At 36.6% G+C, this 18,628-nt stretch overlaps 1 protein-coding gene across 4 annotated transcripts; it reads left to right on the forward strand.

The window, feature by feature from the left end:
* The first annotated feature begins 6,718 nt into the window (after window positions 1–6,718).
* On the forward strand, window positions 6,719–17,626 carry LOC113768681 (protein MOS2-like). Of its 4 annotated transcripts, none has more exons than XR_003468109.1 (5): window positions 6,719–7,137; window positions 7,994–8,070; window positions 10,206–10,244; window positions 11,376–13,086; window positions 17,332–17,626. XR_003468109.1 is itself a non-coding variant. In XM_027313134.1 (4 exons), the coding sequence occupies exon 4, from the start codon at window positions 11,521–11,523 to the stop codon at window positions 12,955–12,957; it is 1,437 nt and encodes a 478-aa protein (XP_027168935.1). In that variant the 5' UTR covers window positions 6,719–7,137; window positions 7,994–8,070; window positions 10,206–10,244; window positions 11,376–11,520; the 3' UTR covers window positions 12,958–13,152. The 4 variants fall into 4 exon arrangements, 1 of the variants encoding a protein (XP_027168935.1); XR_003468110.1 differs by having other exon boundaries at window positions 17,343–17,626; XR_003468111.1 differs by lacking the exon at window positions 6,719–7,137 and adding an exon at window positions 7,674–7,691.
* Window positions 17,627–18,628: the final 1,002 nt, after the last annotated feature.

Below are 18,628 nucleotides of genomic sequence, written 5' to 3' on the forward strand. Positions count from 1 at the left end.
ATTTTGTTTATATCATCTGAGCTACAACATAAATAACTGATTCCCCCTCTCTCAATTCCTATGATTTTCTTTGTGGTTTCTTGATTTAGGATATATCATAGCATCATGTTGATGCAATTAAGAGTTTTATGTGGTCATTATAAATAATCAATTTTTCTTGAATAATCTAAACAACAATAGCAATTTGAATGGATTTCAAATCTTTCATCAAATTCTTCAATTTGAGCGAAGCCAAGAGATTAGCAGGTTACTATTTTTGTCTTATAAGTTTTCATATTGAAGCACTAGAATTAGAAACGAATAATTAGTACCTTCATATTTTGCACTTTTTAAAATCCTTCTGGGCACTGCCACACATTTGCGTGGCTACCAAAAACTAGTCCTTACTATCCTAAAAGCGCGAGTTGGAATTGCTACAGTACCCATGGATTGGTTATAACGTAATTTTGAGCAACTTTGAGGGCATTTTGTGTTGCTTTATTGTAGGTTGGATGGAGCGGTGTAAAATGGTTTGTGGTGCTCCATTGCCTACAAATACTATTTTGTGACCGGTTATATCTTTCTTTCCGTCTGGGGTTAATTTTCAGACATAGTAAGCTCGTGAAGAGTTGTTGTTGTTGTACTTTTTATTTAAATTCTCTAACCCCATCCCATAATAAGCAAAGAAGAAACAGAGATGAAAAGAAAAGTAAAGGCAAAGCTAGAAAAAAAAGGAAAGTCGAAGGAGAAAGGAGGAATTGTTATTTGTTGACCGGAGTCTGCCACCGCTGCTGTCATACCGAATTTCTTTAGTAGAAAAGCATGGTGAAGTTTCCTTGTCAACTTTTTCTTTGGTGGTTACCAACATTTAATTCAAATTTTATGCTCCAATTTAAAATGCTTTTCATGATCTTATTTTCTTGTTTGTGAGTTTAGTGGGTAATAATGCTGGAATATTTGTTGTTTTCTCTCTAATTTCTTTGTTGTTGAAACATTAGTTGGAAGTTCGGGTAAGCTTGAAATGAGTAAGTTCTATTTTGCCTAATGCCCAAAACCTATTTGTAAAAATAGCAAAGCAAAATCTTCAACTAAATGTATGTATTTGTAATATTGTCAGACCACCATTTGTTGAGTACTTAAAGAATGAAAATATACTAAGGGTAGGAATAACAAGTAGAGCAAAGAGAAATCGCATATTGTATTAGTCAAACCAATTCCATTGATGAAAAATGATAGCTAAAGGGTACATGCAAGACATCAAAACTTTATAAGTTGTTGAACTTTCCTATTATGTGACCCTGGGTAATAGCTGAAAGTTCCATTTATTTGTTGTAAGTGGCAATTGATAATTAAGATATCTTAGGTGTGGTATGCTTCATCCACTTTTTTAATCAATTGTATGATAGCTTTTATAATGATGAACAGACTCATTTAATTTGAAGTGGGAAGATCTATCTCGTGGAAGAAACAACTAGAAAAGATGTTTAATTTCTCTGAGATATAGTAGGCTTGTATAAGTTATGGTAGTCCCATCAGCACCATCTCCGGTGGAGAGTAGAGAGCATAGGAAACAGCTGGGTTTAGCAAAATTTTGCTGGTTGAGTGTGCATGTTGCAACTAATTTTCTGATTCAAACTGAATGTAGTCTAGAAAATTGTCCTTTGGAATTGTTTATTGATGTGACAGTTTTGGATGTCTTTTCTATCTTTGGGAGTTGTTTTTGTTGGAGAGCTTAGGAAGTTTCCTCTATTAGTTATTATATGAAATAACTTGATCTTCTTCTGTTAAGATCCTCATTTTTGTGCATGAGAGGGTACAAATCTATCTATAAATCCTGAAGTATGTGAGTTTCTGTTGGGTTATTATGCTTGTAGTAGTACAGCTGAATACTACTATAGGCAGTTGAGAACTAGTAGGAGGTATTTCACTCTTGTTTTATCACATCTTACTTTTTAAGTATAGCTACTCTTTCCACACGGTTAGTCCATTTTCTATAACAAAATTATACCATTGGTGGAGAGAAATTGTCTCTTCCGAGCATATGTTGATCCAATTACAGGATATTCTAATATCATTCTGAACGTGTATGTTGGATTTCTATGAAATTATAATTATTTCTGTAATCCCCGAGCTCCATTGTTCTTGTTATTTCTTCAATTGAAGTTGGATTTCTATGAAATTGAATCATTTTCAAGGGAGGTAAAATTGAAAAGTAAGGTTTCTTCCGTCATCTATGTGGAAGATTATTGAAAATCCTCCCAAAAAAGATGAGATTATTTCTGTTTATTTGGACGAGCGTTGTGAGTTCAACGAGATTTCCATTGATTTGCTATTGGTAGAATTTTTTTCACCTCAATCCTCTTGTTTTAACTTGGCTTTCTTGATTCCTGATAAGGAATGAAATTATTTTTCTTTAGGATAGTTGCACCAGATGTCATTTTTCTCATTCCTGAATATTTTCTAGCAATTTGTGAATATGATCTTTGATTTGATTGAGAAATAGATAATATGTTGGAGTAATTATTCAACTGTTTGATTTGAGACTGTTAAAGAACATATTTTGATAGCACTTTTATGCAACTTCAGTGTGTAATTTTGTCTTATTTTGTACTTTAGCTTCAACTTAATATATATATATGTATTACAATCAAGACATGAGCGAGAACATGATAGAAAATCAATTAACAGTTAATGAACAAAAACATGGCTAATTGCCTCCTTATATAACTGTTTGTATAATGAAGAAAACTGTTAATGTATGGTAAATTTGCACTCCAATATTTTTACCTCAACTCATTCTTTTTTAACTTGGTTTCACTGGTTCTCAATGAGGAATGAAATTGTTCTCCATTGGGATAGTTTCACCAGATGTCATTTCTCTCATTCCTGAATATTTTCTAATGGATGTAAATGTAATCTTTGATTTTATTGGGAAATAGCTAATATGTAGGAGCTATCCAACTGTGAATATTTGAAATCATTAAGGAATATATTCTGAGAGCACTTTTATGGAACTTCAGTATCTACCTTTGTCCTATTTAGTGATTTAGCTTCATTTTAGGATCTATATGAGTTGCATGCAAGGCATGAGTGAGAACACGATACAATATTGAAAAGTTAATGAGCAAAAACTTGACTAATTGCTTGCTTAGATAGGTAACTGTTTTCTATAATGAAGAAAACTATTTATGTATGTTAAATTTGCACTTAGATAACTAGCTACGTGCATTTGTTTAGCTATATGGATGGTGAATGGAGATCTTAGATTGGGATTATTTTGACTACGTATGTCATTATTTGAATTTGGAATGGCTTTGTGGAATTCTTTCTTAAATTGGGTTTTTTTCTTTTTTTATGTCATTAGTTTGTTTGTTTTTGGTAGCATTTAGAGTAATTGCAAGCCATGAACATATGAAGAATGAAATTGCATCTTTTAATGACTCAAAAGTCAATACCATTTCAATAGGATCTTATTGCCTCTTGAGAGTGACAAATAGACGCTGAAATACTGAAACTATTGATATATTCATAAACAATTTGAGAAATTACTGTTAGAATTGGTAGTCTTAATATAGAAGAAGTGGTGTGGCTGACAATGGGCAATTACCTACTCAACTGATATTGCCCTCTGAGCAAATTTACTACTAATTCTTTACATTTTGTAAGACCACATGTTTGTTTCCCCAATCCTGTTTCATTGTTGAAACATAATTCTAGATTGACTAGATCAAAACTCAAATTGAGAAAATACTGTTAGAATTGGTAGTCTTAATATAGAAGAAGTGGTGTGGTTAAGAGTAGGCAATTACCTCCTCTGCTGATATTGCCCTCTGAACAAATTTACTACTAATTCTTTACATTTTGTAACACCACATGTTACTCCAGTCCTGTTTCATTGTTGAAACATAACTCTAGATTGACTCGATTAAAACTCATTGACCATGGTAGGACAAGTCACTATCTGTGTGCATTCACAATGGCCGAGTTCATGACTTTCTTTAGGTCATTGACCAATGTTGTATAGCTTTTGAGTGTGTGTTTGCCCGTTCCAAAATCCAATAATGTTGTAGAAAGTAGAAAGTTTCTAGGAAGTTTATCATATCGAATGAGATAGAGCCTTGACTATTTCCACATAGAAGCTATAATTTTTGTTCATCGCCATGCTGGCTACTTTTTCTTTTCCTTCTAGACCATGTGAGTAATTGATGTATAGTTGGCTTTGAGAGGTTGTACTGTATGACTTAACGTTTTTTTTCCACCTTTGGCCTCATGTTTTAATCTTATTCTAATTGGGGATGACAGGATCATTAATCAGATTACTTATTCCATTTGCACCTAGGAATAGAGAATTTATTCTTTTTTTATTTCCTTTTTTTCTTATATTTAGGAGTTCTAAGCATAAGTATAAATTTGGGTGAGGTAACTTTGATAGGGAAGTATGAGTAGGACTAAGCATAGAAAACAAGGGATCAAAGGACACATTAGGGTGAAAACCAAACAAGGTACAACTGCAGGTTTGCATTTTTGTTCTATTGTTAGTAATTTTCTTGCTCAAGCAAAACACAATTATGTGAACAGAGTCTGCTAAGTTTTTTTTTTTTTGGTGGTTGAGTTTACATCATCTTGGAAATTAAAACTACATAAACTCATATAGACCTTGGACTTGGAGCTCTGGTAATTGTGTATTTGACCTTAGGAATTCGATAGGTATCTGAACAAAGAGGCCAAATAATTGGTTATATGCTATCACTTAGTTAATTGATATCCTCAAAATTGATTATTTTGTAACCTTTTCTTTGAATGACTTCTTTCTTCCTTTTGATTCCAGCTGATCACTTTTAACTAGTCTTCTTTTTGGTTAATGTTCTAACAAGCAATACCTAAGTTTGTCCTACCTCCTTTTTGTATAATTATTGAGCTTAGGAGTCTTCTGATGTGCATAACAGGTGAAGGAGAATATGAGGTAGAAGCAGATGTAGTTTCTAAAACTGCCAGTGACAATCAAGATTTAGTAGTCTAGGTTTGACCACAAGGGAGATAAATAGTGGCTAGCTCATGTAGGATCAATTTCGTGCTGATTAAGTTTTTACCGCCATACATTGTGAAAATGAGATGACATTTTGTTCTTCTCAGTAAGACTATTTAGTACTTCAAGGATCTGATTACTAATGTCGATTGAACTTAGAAGAGGTGATTGAGGAGATGAACAATGCCATAATCACTAATTAGTAATTTTAGTTTCAAATACTCGATAGTTATCAAGTACTTTTATAACATAGTTTATGGCCGTAGTAGTGCTGATAGAACTCTCTATGATTTGATTTTGATTAAATAGGATCTGGGCACCCTCGCCCATTTTTTTTTCCGAGCAACGATAACAATTGACTAGACCAAAGGGGTGCTTTGGCACCACTCTTGAATTTTTTTCGCTGCAGGTGAGATTTGAACCCCGACCTATAATCCAAGAAGGGACTTAGGTGGCATTTGGTTCACACCTTGGAATCAGATTTGGATTCGGGATCATTCATTCTGGATTTGGAATGAGATGAATCATTCCAATATATTGTGCTTGGTACAAAATCCATTGGAATGGGACTCAAAATTAATTTTTTGTTTTCCTTGAGCACTTTTTTGGTTTTTCATTCTCGAATCACCAATCAACAGCATAAACTCCCAAATAGAAGATTTGGCAAGTTCGTCTTTACCTTTCTCCTTGCCAATAGTTGGCACTTGGAACATAAGAGTAGAAAAATCCAAAAATTATCCTAGGAACCAAATAGCAATTTCCGTCCTCCATCGAGATTCAATCCCCAGCAGCCCCAATATTGTCCACCTAGTGCCACAACTCATTGCTGCTATGAGCCATCACTTTGATTTCACAAGGAAAAGGAAGAAGTCAATTGGGGTAAGGATTGGGGATGACTTGACAGTGAGTGAGGAGAAGTGGTGTCTTGAAGGGAAGACTGATCAATATTAAAGGTGGATGGAGGACGAGAAATCTGAGGGAGAAGGGGCCTACTAGAGTTGAGAAGAGAGGGGAATTTTTGGAGGAGAGGAGGAATGGGTTTACTGGGGGTGAAGGGGGGGGAGGTTTTGCCTTCCATGGAAGAGAGAGGCGGGGGAAGAGAGGAAAGGGAGGAGGAAGGAGACACTCAGAGATGAGAGAAGGGAAGGTGATCGATCAAAAACAAGGTTTAATAAAACTTATTTTGGAATCAGATAGAGGATTTGACAAAATCTCCCAACTTGCTCGGGATTGAAAGTTACCAAGTTTTTAGAAATCATTTCAAAATTTCAAACCCCATACCTATTTGCCAAACATAAAAATTGGACATGATTCCAAATCTTAATTTTCATACCCTTAAACCAAACACCACCTTAAATCTTTTTTTTATGGCCACTAAACCAAGTCCAGTGGTTCACCCTCGCTTATTGAGCGAGGCCGAAAAAGACTGGTAGGATATAAAAGTACCAAGCTCGGTTACTGTTGCGATTCTCATTTGTTTCTGGACCGGTTATTGCTATGATATTGATCAATTTGAGTGGCATTTGGTTAGGAATGGGATCAGTTATCTGGTAATTTAGAGGAACTTTCGTGACTTTTTATTAGGAGTTTGGACTGGTTACTTTGTAATTTTGTTGAACTCTGGTGGCATTTGTTTGCTGAATGGTCTTTGGGCAGATTTGCGACAAGTAGGCATTGAATCCTTAGGTGGACACCAACCAAAATACAAGCAGCCTCCTTACTTTGCCTCCGCTTTCTCTCTTCTTCCTCCAGCAGCACCTTGCGACATCCTCCTCTCTCCCTTTCCCTTTTCCTCTCCGTCTCTTGCCATCTCCACTTTCGGTCAACTGCCCTGCTTCAACACAATTTGCCCCCCCCCCCCGGCGGCCCCCTTATTCTCTAGTTCTTAGCCTAATCTTTTCCTCAACTCCCACTCCTACTACAGGGCATTCTATCAGCCATTTCGGGCTTGCTCCCCACTTTAATGTAGTGGACCTGAGGGTACCTGAATTTCTGTGTTTTCCATTTAGGCCCGTTTATTTGCAAGGAATGTAGGGAGGGAAGAGCTGAGCTTTCTTTGTTAATCCAATCGGTGGATGGTCCAGCATAAAACAAAAGGTTTTAGAGAGGTTTCTCTATATACTGTTGATGAGGTATTTGTGTATATCTAATCTTCATTTTGAAGGCTGAATTTTGATTCCATGTTTGCTGCTATCACTCTTTGTTTTTGTTACAATTATCTTCTGCTGAATATGAATTTCACTGATGTAGTTGTTTAAGAGTACTTTTTTTTTTTTGGTTATTCTTGTAGCTTCTTGGTTGTAAGATTGAAGATTTTGGTCTACTAAGTACTGTGCATGTTAGCTGTTTGTCAATTTGTATTTTGAATATTAAGCAGACTTTCACTTGATTGTTCTTAGGTTCTAGCTAGTAGGTATATTGGTGCAAGCTCCCCGCAAATTTTAAGTATTTGGACATCTTTCCCAGTAAGCGTTGGTTGATTATTTGACACTTGGCACCCTTCGCTTGAGAATAAACGTAGTAGGCAGCCTCTTCCTTCACAAACTCTTGGTATGCACCCACCCCTCCCCTCGCCTTCTTCGTCCTCCACCATCTCGTGTTCTTGGTGGTTAAAATCTTTTGCCACTGTTCAATACTGGTCGATCCCTCTCTCTTCCTGGCTACCATCTTTTGTGAGATTGGCAAGGTTTGTACGCTTGTTCACTCTTCTTACTCTTCCTTTTTCAAAACGTACTTCTTTTTCAGTATAATATTGAAGTTTGTCTACGAAACCAGTTTTGCCAGAGATATGCATTGCCCATGGAATTACGTAGCTTTAAGAAAAAATGCCTAAAAATGACCATCTAAACACATACTGAAGCTTTACTTGTGTGTGATTAAATGAATCTTTAATCGCACGTACCTGTATGTAATTGATTGAATGTTTAATCCCATGATTTGTGTTCTGACCAATTTATGCGCTAAAGCATTTTGGTATGATCTATGCAGGGTTTGAAAATCTCTAAGTGCATGTGCTTCAAGCAACCTTTGGTGATTCGGTGATTCTTAATTGACCTTCAAAATTGGTAAGTAAACTTGCCAATTTGCGTAATTTAATGTGCTATGTTTCTGAAATCTGAAATTTTTTAAATGCTAAAAATATCAACCTATGGCTTCATACTTCACATGCATATAACTATCATCTGGATTTTAGATTATCTTAGATATGTCATATAGAGTTGTCTTAGGCATGAAACTTCCATCAGTTGATAATTTCTTTCTTATGGTGAAAAGTTATATTGATAGTTGTGCAGTATTTTGTGTTAAGAATTAAGATGTCGAGAGGACAATATCGTACTAGCGTGAATATATTTCTGACTCTTCAAGCTTGCACCATTTTGGATGAAATAATGATTTTAGCTATATAATATATGATATCATCAGTTATTTATCCCAAACACAAGTTCCAAGGATATGACGTTTTAAATGAAAAATTGAAGGATTGATTAAGAGCAATGAATACCAACATATGATGGTTGGACAAAAAACCTCACAGTGAATATAATAAATCAAAAACAGTAGTTGTAGGCATTGGAATTGAATCCAAATCTTTTCCACTAAGTCTTTTTCAATACTTTCTATAGCCAAGAATGAAAGTTTATGAAATTTATTGGAAGGGGGGGTGGGATTTGAGTCTTGACATCATCATACAAAATATTGTTAGTTTTGCCACGAATTTTGTGCATAATTATTTTGCTTCAAATAGGCCAAAAAGAATGTGCATCTTTTTCAAATGGTAAGTATCTTATGCAAATTACAACAGCAAACAAGATTTTATTATTACATTCCTCTCTCTTTAACCATTCTCTCATTACATGAGGGTGTAGTTGTTGTCACTTACTATGCTCATCAATGGTGTACTATCTCCATTTCAGTTTTGCCATTTGTGCCTGGGCAGAATTAGATGTCTATGGGTGGTGCAGCTAATAGTTAGAATGCAGAAAGTGGAGTATGTAAATAGAGAATAGTGTGTGGCAAAAATAGTTTGCTGGAGCATGTTTGTGAATCTCTAATATTTAGATGCAAGAATTACTCTCTCCTACGGGCCATTTGTGATGAGAATTTGAGGCTTGGCTTAGTGTATGGATAGTTCTAGAACAACCCTTACTACAGTTATTAAGTTTGATTTTAAAGGACTGATCTGATGTATGTTTGTTAAGACTACTGTGGCAAAATAGTTAGAAGCCACGACCATTGTAGTTCAAGTCTAAGTAAATGTCATGTGAATGGTGCCTGAGGATGATTGGTCAAACATAAGCATCAACATCGCTGCGATGAGAAAACTTGATGCATTCTTCTTGTTAAAGACAATCGGCTGTTTGCTGTTATAATCAACATAGATCTATGAAAGTTGAACCAAACTTCTATTTGTGTCGAATCCAACACCTAAGTTGACAGGAAATAATGACAACTTTGAGAAAACTGATTTTTGTTATGCTGAACAAGGAGGCATGCCAGGATGGTCAGCTGGTTTAGGGTCATTTAGGAAGATTTCTGTAGAAGGAAGAAATGCGGTGACTACTACTCTCATGTGTTTTCTTCTGGAGACCTTTTGGAGAAGTCAAGAAATCACTTGTGCCACAAGCCAATCAAATTCTGAAAGCTGTGAAGGTTATTGATAATAGCATTCCTGCGGAAATGGGGATTCCTAATTCCTATATTTTATGATTTCCTAAGGTAGTCATTGGATCAATCAGATCAAGCTACTGCAATTCTTCAACAGTAAAATGGCTATAGTGGTCAGCTTTCTAAGTATATTTTCTGTGTATATCAGTGCTCCATTTAGAGTAGTATAGAATTACTGGAGATGTAATTTACCATGCTATATATATAGCCAGGAAAAATCTACACTTGACTTGTATTTGGACTGCCTTAATCTGGGCTCTGGCCATGAAGCACTTGAGCTTGCATATTAGTTTGAAGCATCAAAGATGTCAGGCTTGGTCATCCGGACATCCGTACATCATTAATCATTGGATGACATGCTTTTCTTGGTCCTCATTTTTTACATGAAATACATGCTAAACTTTAAAAAAAAATCGTGAAAATTCTGGTTAGTTTTTGTGCATTTCTTTGCAAGTGACTATTGTAAAGATGTTAGACAGAATAGCTAATTTATCCAATAATCTGATCAATTATAAATTGTGATTCTTCTGAACAGTGGCAGGCTTTCATTGGAATTGCCCCTGGATCTCCTGAGGTTTGTTTTGTTCTTGGATTGGGAAACTTTTGTCCACTTCTGTACTAGGCATACTTCTGAATTATTTGTTGTTTGCAAAGCAACTTGTGTTTGGGTTTCTGGCAATTCTCCTTTCTTCATTGGTTTAAAAGGTGGCGGTGAATACGTTAATTCTCTTTTGTTCTTCTTTCTGGATTTGTTTATTATTGCATTTGGAACGCATAACATTGTGCATGTGTGGATGTTTAGGCTTTTCTGTTTGTTGTTCTTTTGTTAGAACTGATAGAGATTCTGCAATGAAGTGTATTATCGTACTAGATTTTATGCTGCAACTATTTTACGCAGCTTATTGACAGATTCAGGGAATTCCTGCTATTTTTCTTGCATTAGTTGTCTTAGGTGTCATTTTAATGTTGATTGGATGGTCAGTATGGCCTTGAAAGACCTTCTTTGGCCATTTGAAAAGAATGACCTAGTAAAGAGTATGCGTGGCCAATGACTTGAACATTTTGTATCTCAAGTGCCCAAGTTAGAGTTTCTTGTTTTAAAATTGTGGATTTGCATGGTTTTGGTTTGACATGCTGTTTAAGGGTTGTCAGTTGATTGAATCACAATTAAGATGATATTTTTTTCCCTTTTTTGAGATAGTTGAGCACAAAATTTGTATCAAAATTTGTGCATGTTAATGGCTGTATCTTGAATAATCTAATAATCTTTTTTGCAATTTGAACTAATGTCAACACTTTTTTTGTGATGGAGTGCAATTTGAGGCAGCAGAAAACAGGTGAAACTTGTTCAGTACTAGAATTTGATTACCACTGGAACCTTGAACTTTGAACTACTGATTCTTGAAGTAACCGATCATGTGCTTACTAATTAGTGATTTTGATTTCAAATAGCTCGATGTATTATGGATAAAGAGAGTTTATAACCAATATGTTGCTAATATTACATGTTTTTATTTGATTTTATTAAAAATTGGACCTGAGCATGCTCGCGCGAAGCGCGTGGCCCAAAAAACTAGTATAAGAAAAAGCACATCCACGAAGCTGCTACTGCTCCAATTCTCTCTTTTTTAGTTTTTTATTCCCTCCTCTCACTCTTGGTTAGCCAAGAAAATACCTAAATTGCTTAAGCCCTATATAATTGCAGGCGAAATTACTGCATCAATTGCATCGGAGAGTCATCGGCAGGTAGTCCTTGCCTTTATTTGCAGGTTTTCTGGCAGCCTCGACCTTGGGGGTTTTTGCGGGATTGGAGAATTTAGTTTAGAATCTTCTTTCAATTGTTTGCTAAGATGAAGCTCTCTTTCTCCCTCTCCTCAAAGCCCCCAAATTCAACCCTCAAGAAACCCTCTGCCGCCGCCACCGACTCCGAAGAGTCAAAAGAATTCGTTACCGAATTCGACTCCTCCAAGGCCCCAACCGCCAAAAATCGGGATAATCGGGTAATTCCTCCTAAGCCCAATGAATGGAGGCCGACTAAGAGGATGAAGAACCTCGAGCTACCACTCCAATCTGATGCTCAAGATCAACCAATGCTCCAATTTGAAGTTGTTGAATCTGGCTCGTCTGACCCTACTTCTGAGAGTATGTCCTACGGCCTTAACCTGCGTAATTCGGGTAATGGGGCTGGAGCGAACCCACAGGAATTTCCTGGTTCGGCATCTAACGGAGACCCCGTGTTGCATAAATTGAGGGAGGATTTGAAGAGGTTACCAGAGGATGCTGGGTTTGAGGAGTTTGAGGATATGCCCGTTGAGGGATTTGGTCGGGCATTGTTAGGTGGGTATGGTTGGGTTGAAGGCAAGGGTATCGGAAAGAATGCAAAAAAGGATGTGGACATAGTGGTGTTAAAGAAACGAACTGGCAAGGAAGGGTTAGGGTTTACTGGTGGATTACCGGAATTACCAGCTGAAGCCAATCGTGAAAATGGTGGTGGGACTAATAATGGTAGGAGAAAAGGAAGTGACAGAGATGGTAAGGAGAAGGGAAGGGAAAAAAAGGACTTTTATGTGGGGAAAGAAGTGAGGATTGTGGGTGGAAGGGAAGTTGGGATGAAAGGTAGGATACTTGAGGTGAAACACAGTGCGGAAGTTGCGATTTTGAGGCTTTTAAAGAGTGAGGAGGATGTAAGTGTTTATGTTAGTGATTTAGCCGATTTGGGATCAGTTGAGGAGGAGAGGTGTTTGAGGAAGCTGAAGGAGTTGAGGATTAGAGAGAAAAGTGATGTTAGTGATAAGAAAATTGGCAGAGGTAGGGATAAAGATTTGGTGAGCAGTTGGACGGATAGTAGAGATAGAGAAATGAAAGATAGGAAGAAGGATGGTAAGAGGGGAAGGGGGGAGATTAAGGGTAGCGATAAGTCATCCTGGTTGACTAACCATATCAGAGTGAGGATTATAAGCAAGAATTTAAAAGGTGGAAGATTGTACCTGAAAAAAGGGGAGGTCGTGGATGTGGTTGGGCCAACAACTTGTGACATATCCATGGATGAGAACAGGGAGTTGATACAAGAGGTGGATCAGGAGCTACTGGAGACAGCACTTCCAAGGCGTGGAGGACCGGTTTTAGTTTTGTATGGTAAACATAAGGGTGTCTATGGAAGTCTAGTGGAAAGGGATACAGAGAAGGAAACAGGTGTGGTTAGGGATGCTGATTCACATGAATTGCTTAATGTTCGCCTTGAGCAAATTGCGGAGTATATTGGCGACCCAAGCTACGTAGGTTATTAGTTGATTCCTAGTAACGAGATGCAACATTTGCTTGATTAGTAATGTGCTTCCAAACTACATTGGTTATCAATTGACTCGCATCATGAGATGCAACATTTTCTTGATTGATACTGTGTTTCAAAGTTCAAGGTACTTTTTGCCAACATTCTTTTGCTGTCTCCTTTGTTTCTAAGCGTGAGAGAGAATTTTTATGCACTTTCAACTAGAGTAATGTTTAATGTGAATCTCATCTTCAGCATAATTATTGAATGTTTAAATTAGAAGTGGTTTGCTTATGTATTTTATACTAATTAGGATTGTAGGCTTCAAATATATTCCGTGTAAAGATTAAGAATTGTATTTGCATACAAATGATTTAAGTATGGTTTGGGACTCAGTTGTTTTTTGTCTGAAACTGAAATCTGTGTCTCTCTCGTAGAGATAGGTATAGCAGTTCTAGGTAGCTGTTTGCTTCACCATGTGGAGTTCTACTTAGCTAACTTCATCATTTACCATTTGTTATAGTTATTGATCTTCTTTGGTGCTGCTTTAGATCTCAGTTGGGGTTTATCAATTTGCATTTGAATGATGGTAACAGCAAGGTGCAGGGTATTGTTGGGAAAGATCTCTCCATTTATTTATTGATTTTAATAGCTTAAATTTTGAGTTAATGTTTTGTGGACGGCTGCTTTTTCACTGGTGGACTTGCATATGGGAACAACAAACCAGCTTGTTAGTTGTTGCTGTATGAATTATGCTGTTTACTCTTTTTTCGTTGGAACTGGTGCATTTTTGCTTTTGACATTTTCTTTGGCCGTGAATTTAGTTTGCGATAATAGTTACACTGATCTGTAGCCTACATGGTACTATGGATATGATACTTTGTGACTTCATTTTAAAGAAATAAATGCTTGCTTGTTGGTTCATATTTAGGTAATGTTGGGTTCTGTACAATCATCAAAAAGGTGGTCACTAAATTTCTTGGGATCTAGACTTTCTTATGAGGATCGTTATGAATGTAATTACAAGTTAAGATGCCAAAGGAGGAATTTTTATGTAAGGCTAGTAATGTTTTTTTTTGTTGTGATACTACATCTGAAGCGAACTGATTTGCTAAAGGGAAAAGGACGGTAATTCTTGTCATATTTGGTTTGACTTTTGTGAACTAGACTATGATGGTTATCTATGGCATACGCAAATTGTTTCTTCCACCTTATGTTACGTGGAAATGTTTCCATCAATTTGTCTGTAAAGAGCCAGATCCTTGCCCTGTTTGTATCTGAATTTTTGCTTGCAATCCTTAAGGAGTGTGCTTTATATGCTGGGTAATAACTTAAAATTTCGGAAGATATGATAATGAATCAGCTGTCTTCTTCTAGTTGAAGCTAGCAAGCAGTTTTCTAATAACTATTGCCTTTTACTGATTGTATAACAGACATGTGGTTCGATGAGACTGAAACATTTATAGAGATTTGTAAGTTGTGTAGTTTCTTGGTGCTAATTCTTGTTGCTTTTTAGCACTCCAAATTCTGGAATCTTGATTTGAACCCAAAATTTTTTTTTTTGTTGGGGGGCCGGGGGGGGGGGGGTGGGATTGGCAGGTGCATGGGTTTGGGCATGGAGAATAGTGACAAATATGTATTAGCTAAAAGACAAAAAAAATTCAAGTGGAGAGAGTAATCTTAGCTTTCAAATGTTTAAAGATACAGTGCGGGAACTAAAGCAGCATGGCTAGAAAATATCCTCAATGAGCTGCTTAAGTTTCTAATGTTCATTATGCTAGTCCTTACTATAATGCTAGGGTCAGGGGAGGGTTAACAGAATTTGTGATGCAGGATCTTTAGGTTTCAGCAATGAAATTAGGTGTGGATTATATGCGAGCACACTGGATCTTTTAGGTGTCTATTATGTGCAGAAAATAGACTCAAGTGTTGGTACAAAAATTAGAGAGGAAGATGAGGAAGGAGATGAAAAGGCAGAGAACTCATGCATTATGTCAGAGAGCGAGAGAGATAGAAAGGGAAGCATCTTTTGAAAATTGCTTCATTTCATTTCAATCTGCCCTAAAGCTATTACAACCTATATTCATGTATGGAACATGACTTGGGGGGAGGAGATCTTAGAAAGGACCAGAACTCAACAACTAAGAAAGCTAAAAGCTCAAAAACTAAAGGAAGCCAATTTGGACTTTACTACTACTGCAGGTGGCCTCCATTTCCAAAGACTTGCAGAGCTTCTAGTAAGAAGACTGGATTTCTGAATTTTGAATCTGTCAAAAAAGACTTCTGCTATGCACCCTATGGCTTATTTTAGCATGAGCTGAAGTATAAAAAACTCATGAAAATTGGAACGTAAACTGCTTTGACTTATACATCAAACTTCACATCTAAATGGAAATACATCGTGGAAGGCGGCTAGAGAACTTGAAAATCTGTTATTTTCTGAAATTATGAGAATCTTTGTTCAGATCTCTTCATTCTGCGTCAGTTTGGTATTTAAAAGCTGCTTTCACCAATTAACCTGTTCTACTTGAAAGAGATGCTGTTGTTGGACCAGCCATTTTAGTGTGGATAGGGATTGTGTAGATTTTACCTTGTCACTAGTTGTCCCTGCTGACATTCAATTGTTCAACACTTATTCATATGGTCCCTTTTAACTGAACGTGCTACAGTTTTTGTTCCTGAAATAGAAAGGTAACGTCTGAGCATAAGAGGTGACGATAGCACTTTGGCGAATAATTGATTATTTGAGCTATTTGATTATCTTTGGGCATTTAGTCGGGTTTATTGATTCATCTAAATTGTTTATCATTTGATTTAAATTTCTCTTACGTTCTTGCTCCTGAAATGTGTGCGACCTTAAACTAGACTGACAAAACTTTTAGTTTAAAATGACTTAAGGATCAGTTGTTGCATACCTTCTAAAATTAGCTTGGTCTATTAGAAGGCTGAGATTTATCTCTTTTGACAGAATATTGACCAGCCAAAACAGAATTGCCTTTTTGAGTTTTGATAATTTGGTCTGCATCATGTTGACCAGGTCCCAGCTACCTTTTTCTTATTATTTTGGGCTTATTTTAAGGATATGATGAGAAACCAATAGCATTTGATTTTAGTGTTTTCAATGGAATTTTACCTCATGTTACAATTAAAGAATAATGATAAAAGAAAAAGGAAAAAAAGAAAAATCTTCTGGCATCAGTCGTTAACTGCTCAATGCTTCCAACCCAACCCCCCCCCCCCCCTCCCCACCTCTCGGGTAGATACAGATCATGTTATCTGGAATCTTCACTTTCCTTGCCATACCCATGTCCATTCCTTCATTTTGCACTAGTCTGTTGGCGGGACCCCTTAGGTGAGTCCATGTAACATAGGAAACAGCAAATGTTTAGCTTCTATTGTTATTTCCAGCAATAAGCAACTAAACTGTACTGCCTTTTTCTTGGTAGTCCATTATTTTTTTGAGGTCTTAGTTCTTTCTGTATTCTAGCTTATCTCTCTTCTTTGAGAAAGAGGAACTCCAGCGTACAGCTGATGCTGCAAATGGTTATGTCATCATTGGACCTCTTTAAAATATGTATTACATGGTAACATGCTTCACCTTTTAAACAAATCCAGATTTATTTTTGATCCAAGTTGATGGACTTGTGGAGCTTCAGATCAGTAACTTTTTTTACTTGTACATTCTAATTATCATGCCTAATCATTATGGAATGAGTGAGTGAGGGCAGGAGGAGGTTGTTCTAGTATTCTGTTTTACATACTCTGCAGATGTCTTTTGTTTAGATTTTCGAAGTATCTTTAAAGTATTTCAAAACCTTGAATTAATATTAAAGGTTTTCTACCCATGAATGGTTAAGGTGCACAAGTCAATCAACAGTAATTCCTTCCGAGCCACTGGCAGCGGACTGTAGGATTGTAGCAGGAAATCTGATGCATGTTTTTGTTTCTTCTGCTGTTAAAAATGATTTAAGTTCAGTAAGACTTTAAGGTGTATCAGAGTACTAGGGAAGGTGAAATTGCACCTGCAAAAGTTTATTTCAGGCCTCCTTTTATGAGTGGGGCTATCCACTTCTCTCATGGGTCCTAATTCATTTATGGTTAGTTTTGGCATGTTAAAAAGTTTTTTCTCCTTGTGTCATTTTGTTTTGAGTGGTTATATACCTGAATTTGCTTCGGCGAGGTACTTGTAGATTGTAGTTGTAGTGCCTTTTTTTCTGTTGAAAAGGTAGATAACTTTGGTGACTGATATTGTCAAGATGTGTAATACTAGTGTATCTGGCCAAAAATGCTAGAACACGTTGAATTTCTAAGGTGGTTTATTATTGTGATCCTTTTGCAATTAAGAATACATACTGGTCTAACATTCTCTGCAATTTGTGTTAACAATTGTTAGGCCAGTGGCAGGGGAAAAGACTGTTGAGCTTGAGATTTAAAGTGGACAGAATGGTAGCTCAAGCATTATAAAACAATAAAAAATGCACCAAATCAAGCCAGTTTGGAGTTCAAACTCAGCAAGCTGAAAGAGAAAATTGCTTCCAGTGATTCAAGGATATTCCCTCACTCTGTCTCCATCGTACAGCTACCACCAAATCAGTCGAACATGTGAGTTGGTCCTTTACTGAGGCTTAATTAGTAGACCATCTATTGGTGAAAGGCATTGGATAAGATCCTTGTGCTTCATAACATTTTGCCAAGTAACTTAATTTTAAGCCATTAATTGTGGCGTGGAGCCCTGCAACAGCATTAACCCCTTCTTTCTAACATTTCAAAGCACAAAAATTAGTGGTAACGAACATGAAGGTTGGTGGAATTAGAGGTGAAACCATGTCTAACATACCTACATATGCTTAATTCAATTGACAAATGCAAAGGTAGCAAAAATTAAATCATTACAATGCAGGGATTATTGATCTAAATAATTCGAAAAGGTTGAAATGAAAATGCACAAAGTAAAATCCAAATTAAGGTAATCCAAGTACCATCATGAACTGAAATAGCTAATAAATTGCGACCAGTCACATATATGATTAGGATACCGAGTCTTCCATTGTTGCCTGTGCCCAAACCAAAAGAGAAAAGTGGACAATGCTCTGACATGAAGTAAGCTGTTCTGCGGGACACGATTAATTAATTATATTTACAAATAAGCACAAATTATATTTATATAATCGGTGGAGAAGTTGGGGGTGGAGGAAGGAGAGAAAGCGGAGGCAAAGTAAGGAGGCTGCTTGTATTTTGGTTGGTGTCCACCGAAGGATTCAATGCCTACTTGTCGCAAATCTGCCCAAAGACCATTCAGCAAACAAATGCCACTAGAGTTCAACAAAATTACAAAGTAACCAGTCCAAACTCCTAATAAAAAGTCACGAAAGTTCCTCTAAATTACCAGATAACTGAACTCAAATTGATCAATATCACAACAATCACCGGTCCACAAACAAATGAGAATTGCAACAGTAACCGAGCTTGGTACTTTTATATCCTACCAGTCTCTTTCGGAAATCACTGAGCTTGGTTCAGTGGCCATAAAAGAGATGTTATAGGTGGGGATTTACATCTCAACTGTAACCAAAAAAATCTAAGATTGGTGTCAAAATACTCCTTTGGTCTAATCAATTGTTATTGTTGCTCGGGAAAAAAAAAAAAACAATGAACGAGGGTGCCCAGATCCTATTTAATCAAAATCAAAT

This window comes from Coffea eugenioides, chromosome 4, assembly GCF_003713205.1.
Source record: "Coffea eugenioides isolate CCC68of chromosome 4, Ceug_1.0, whole genome shotgun sequence".
Lineage (NCBI taxonomy): Eukaryota > Viridiplantae > Streptophyta > Magnoliopsida > Gentianales > Rubiaceae > Coffea > Coffea eugenioides.

Coding starts and splice junctions, on each gene's coding strand:
- LOC113768681 (XM_027313134.1), top strand. CDS start 11,521: ATGAAGCTCTCTTTCTCCCTCTCCTCAAAGCCCCCAAATTCAACCCTC.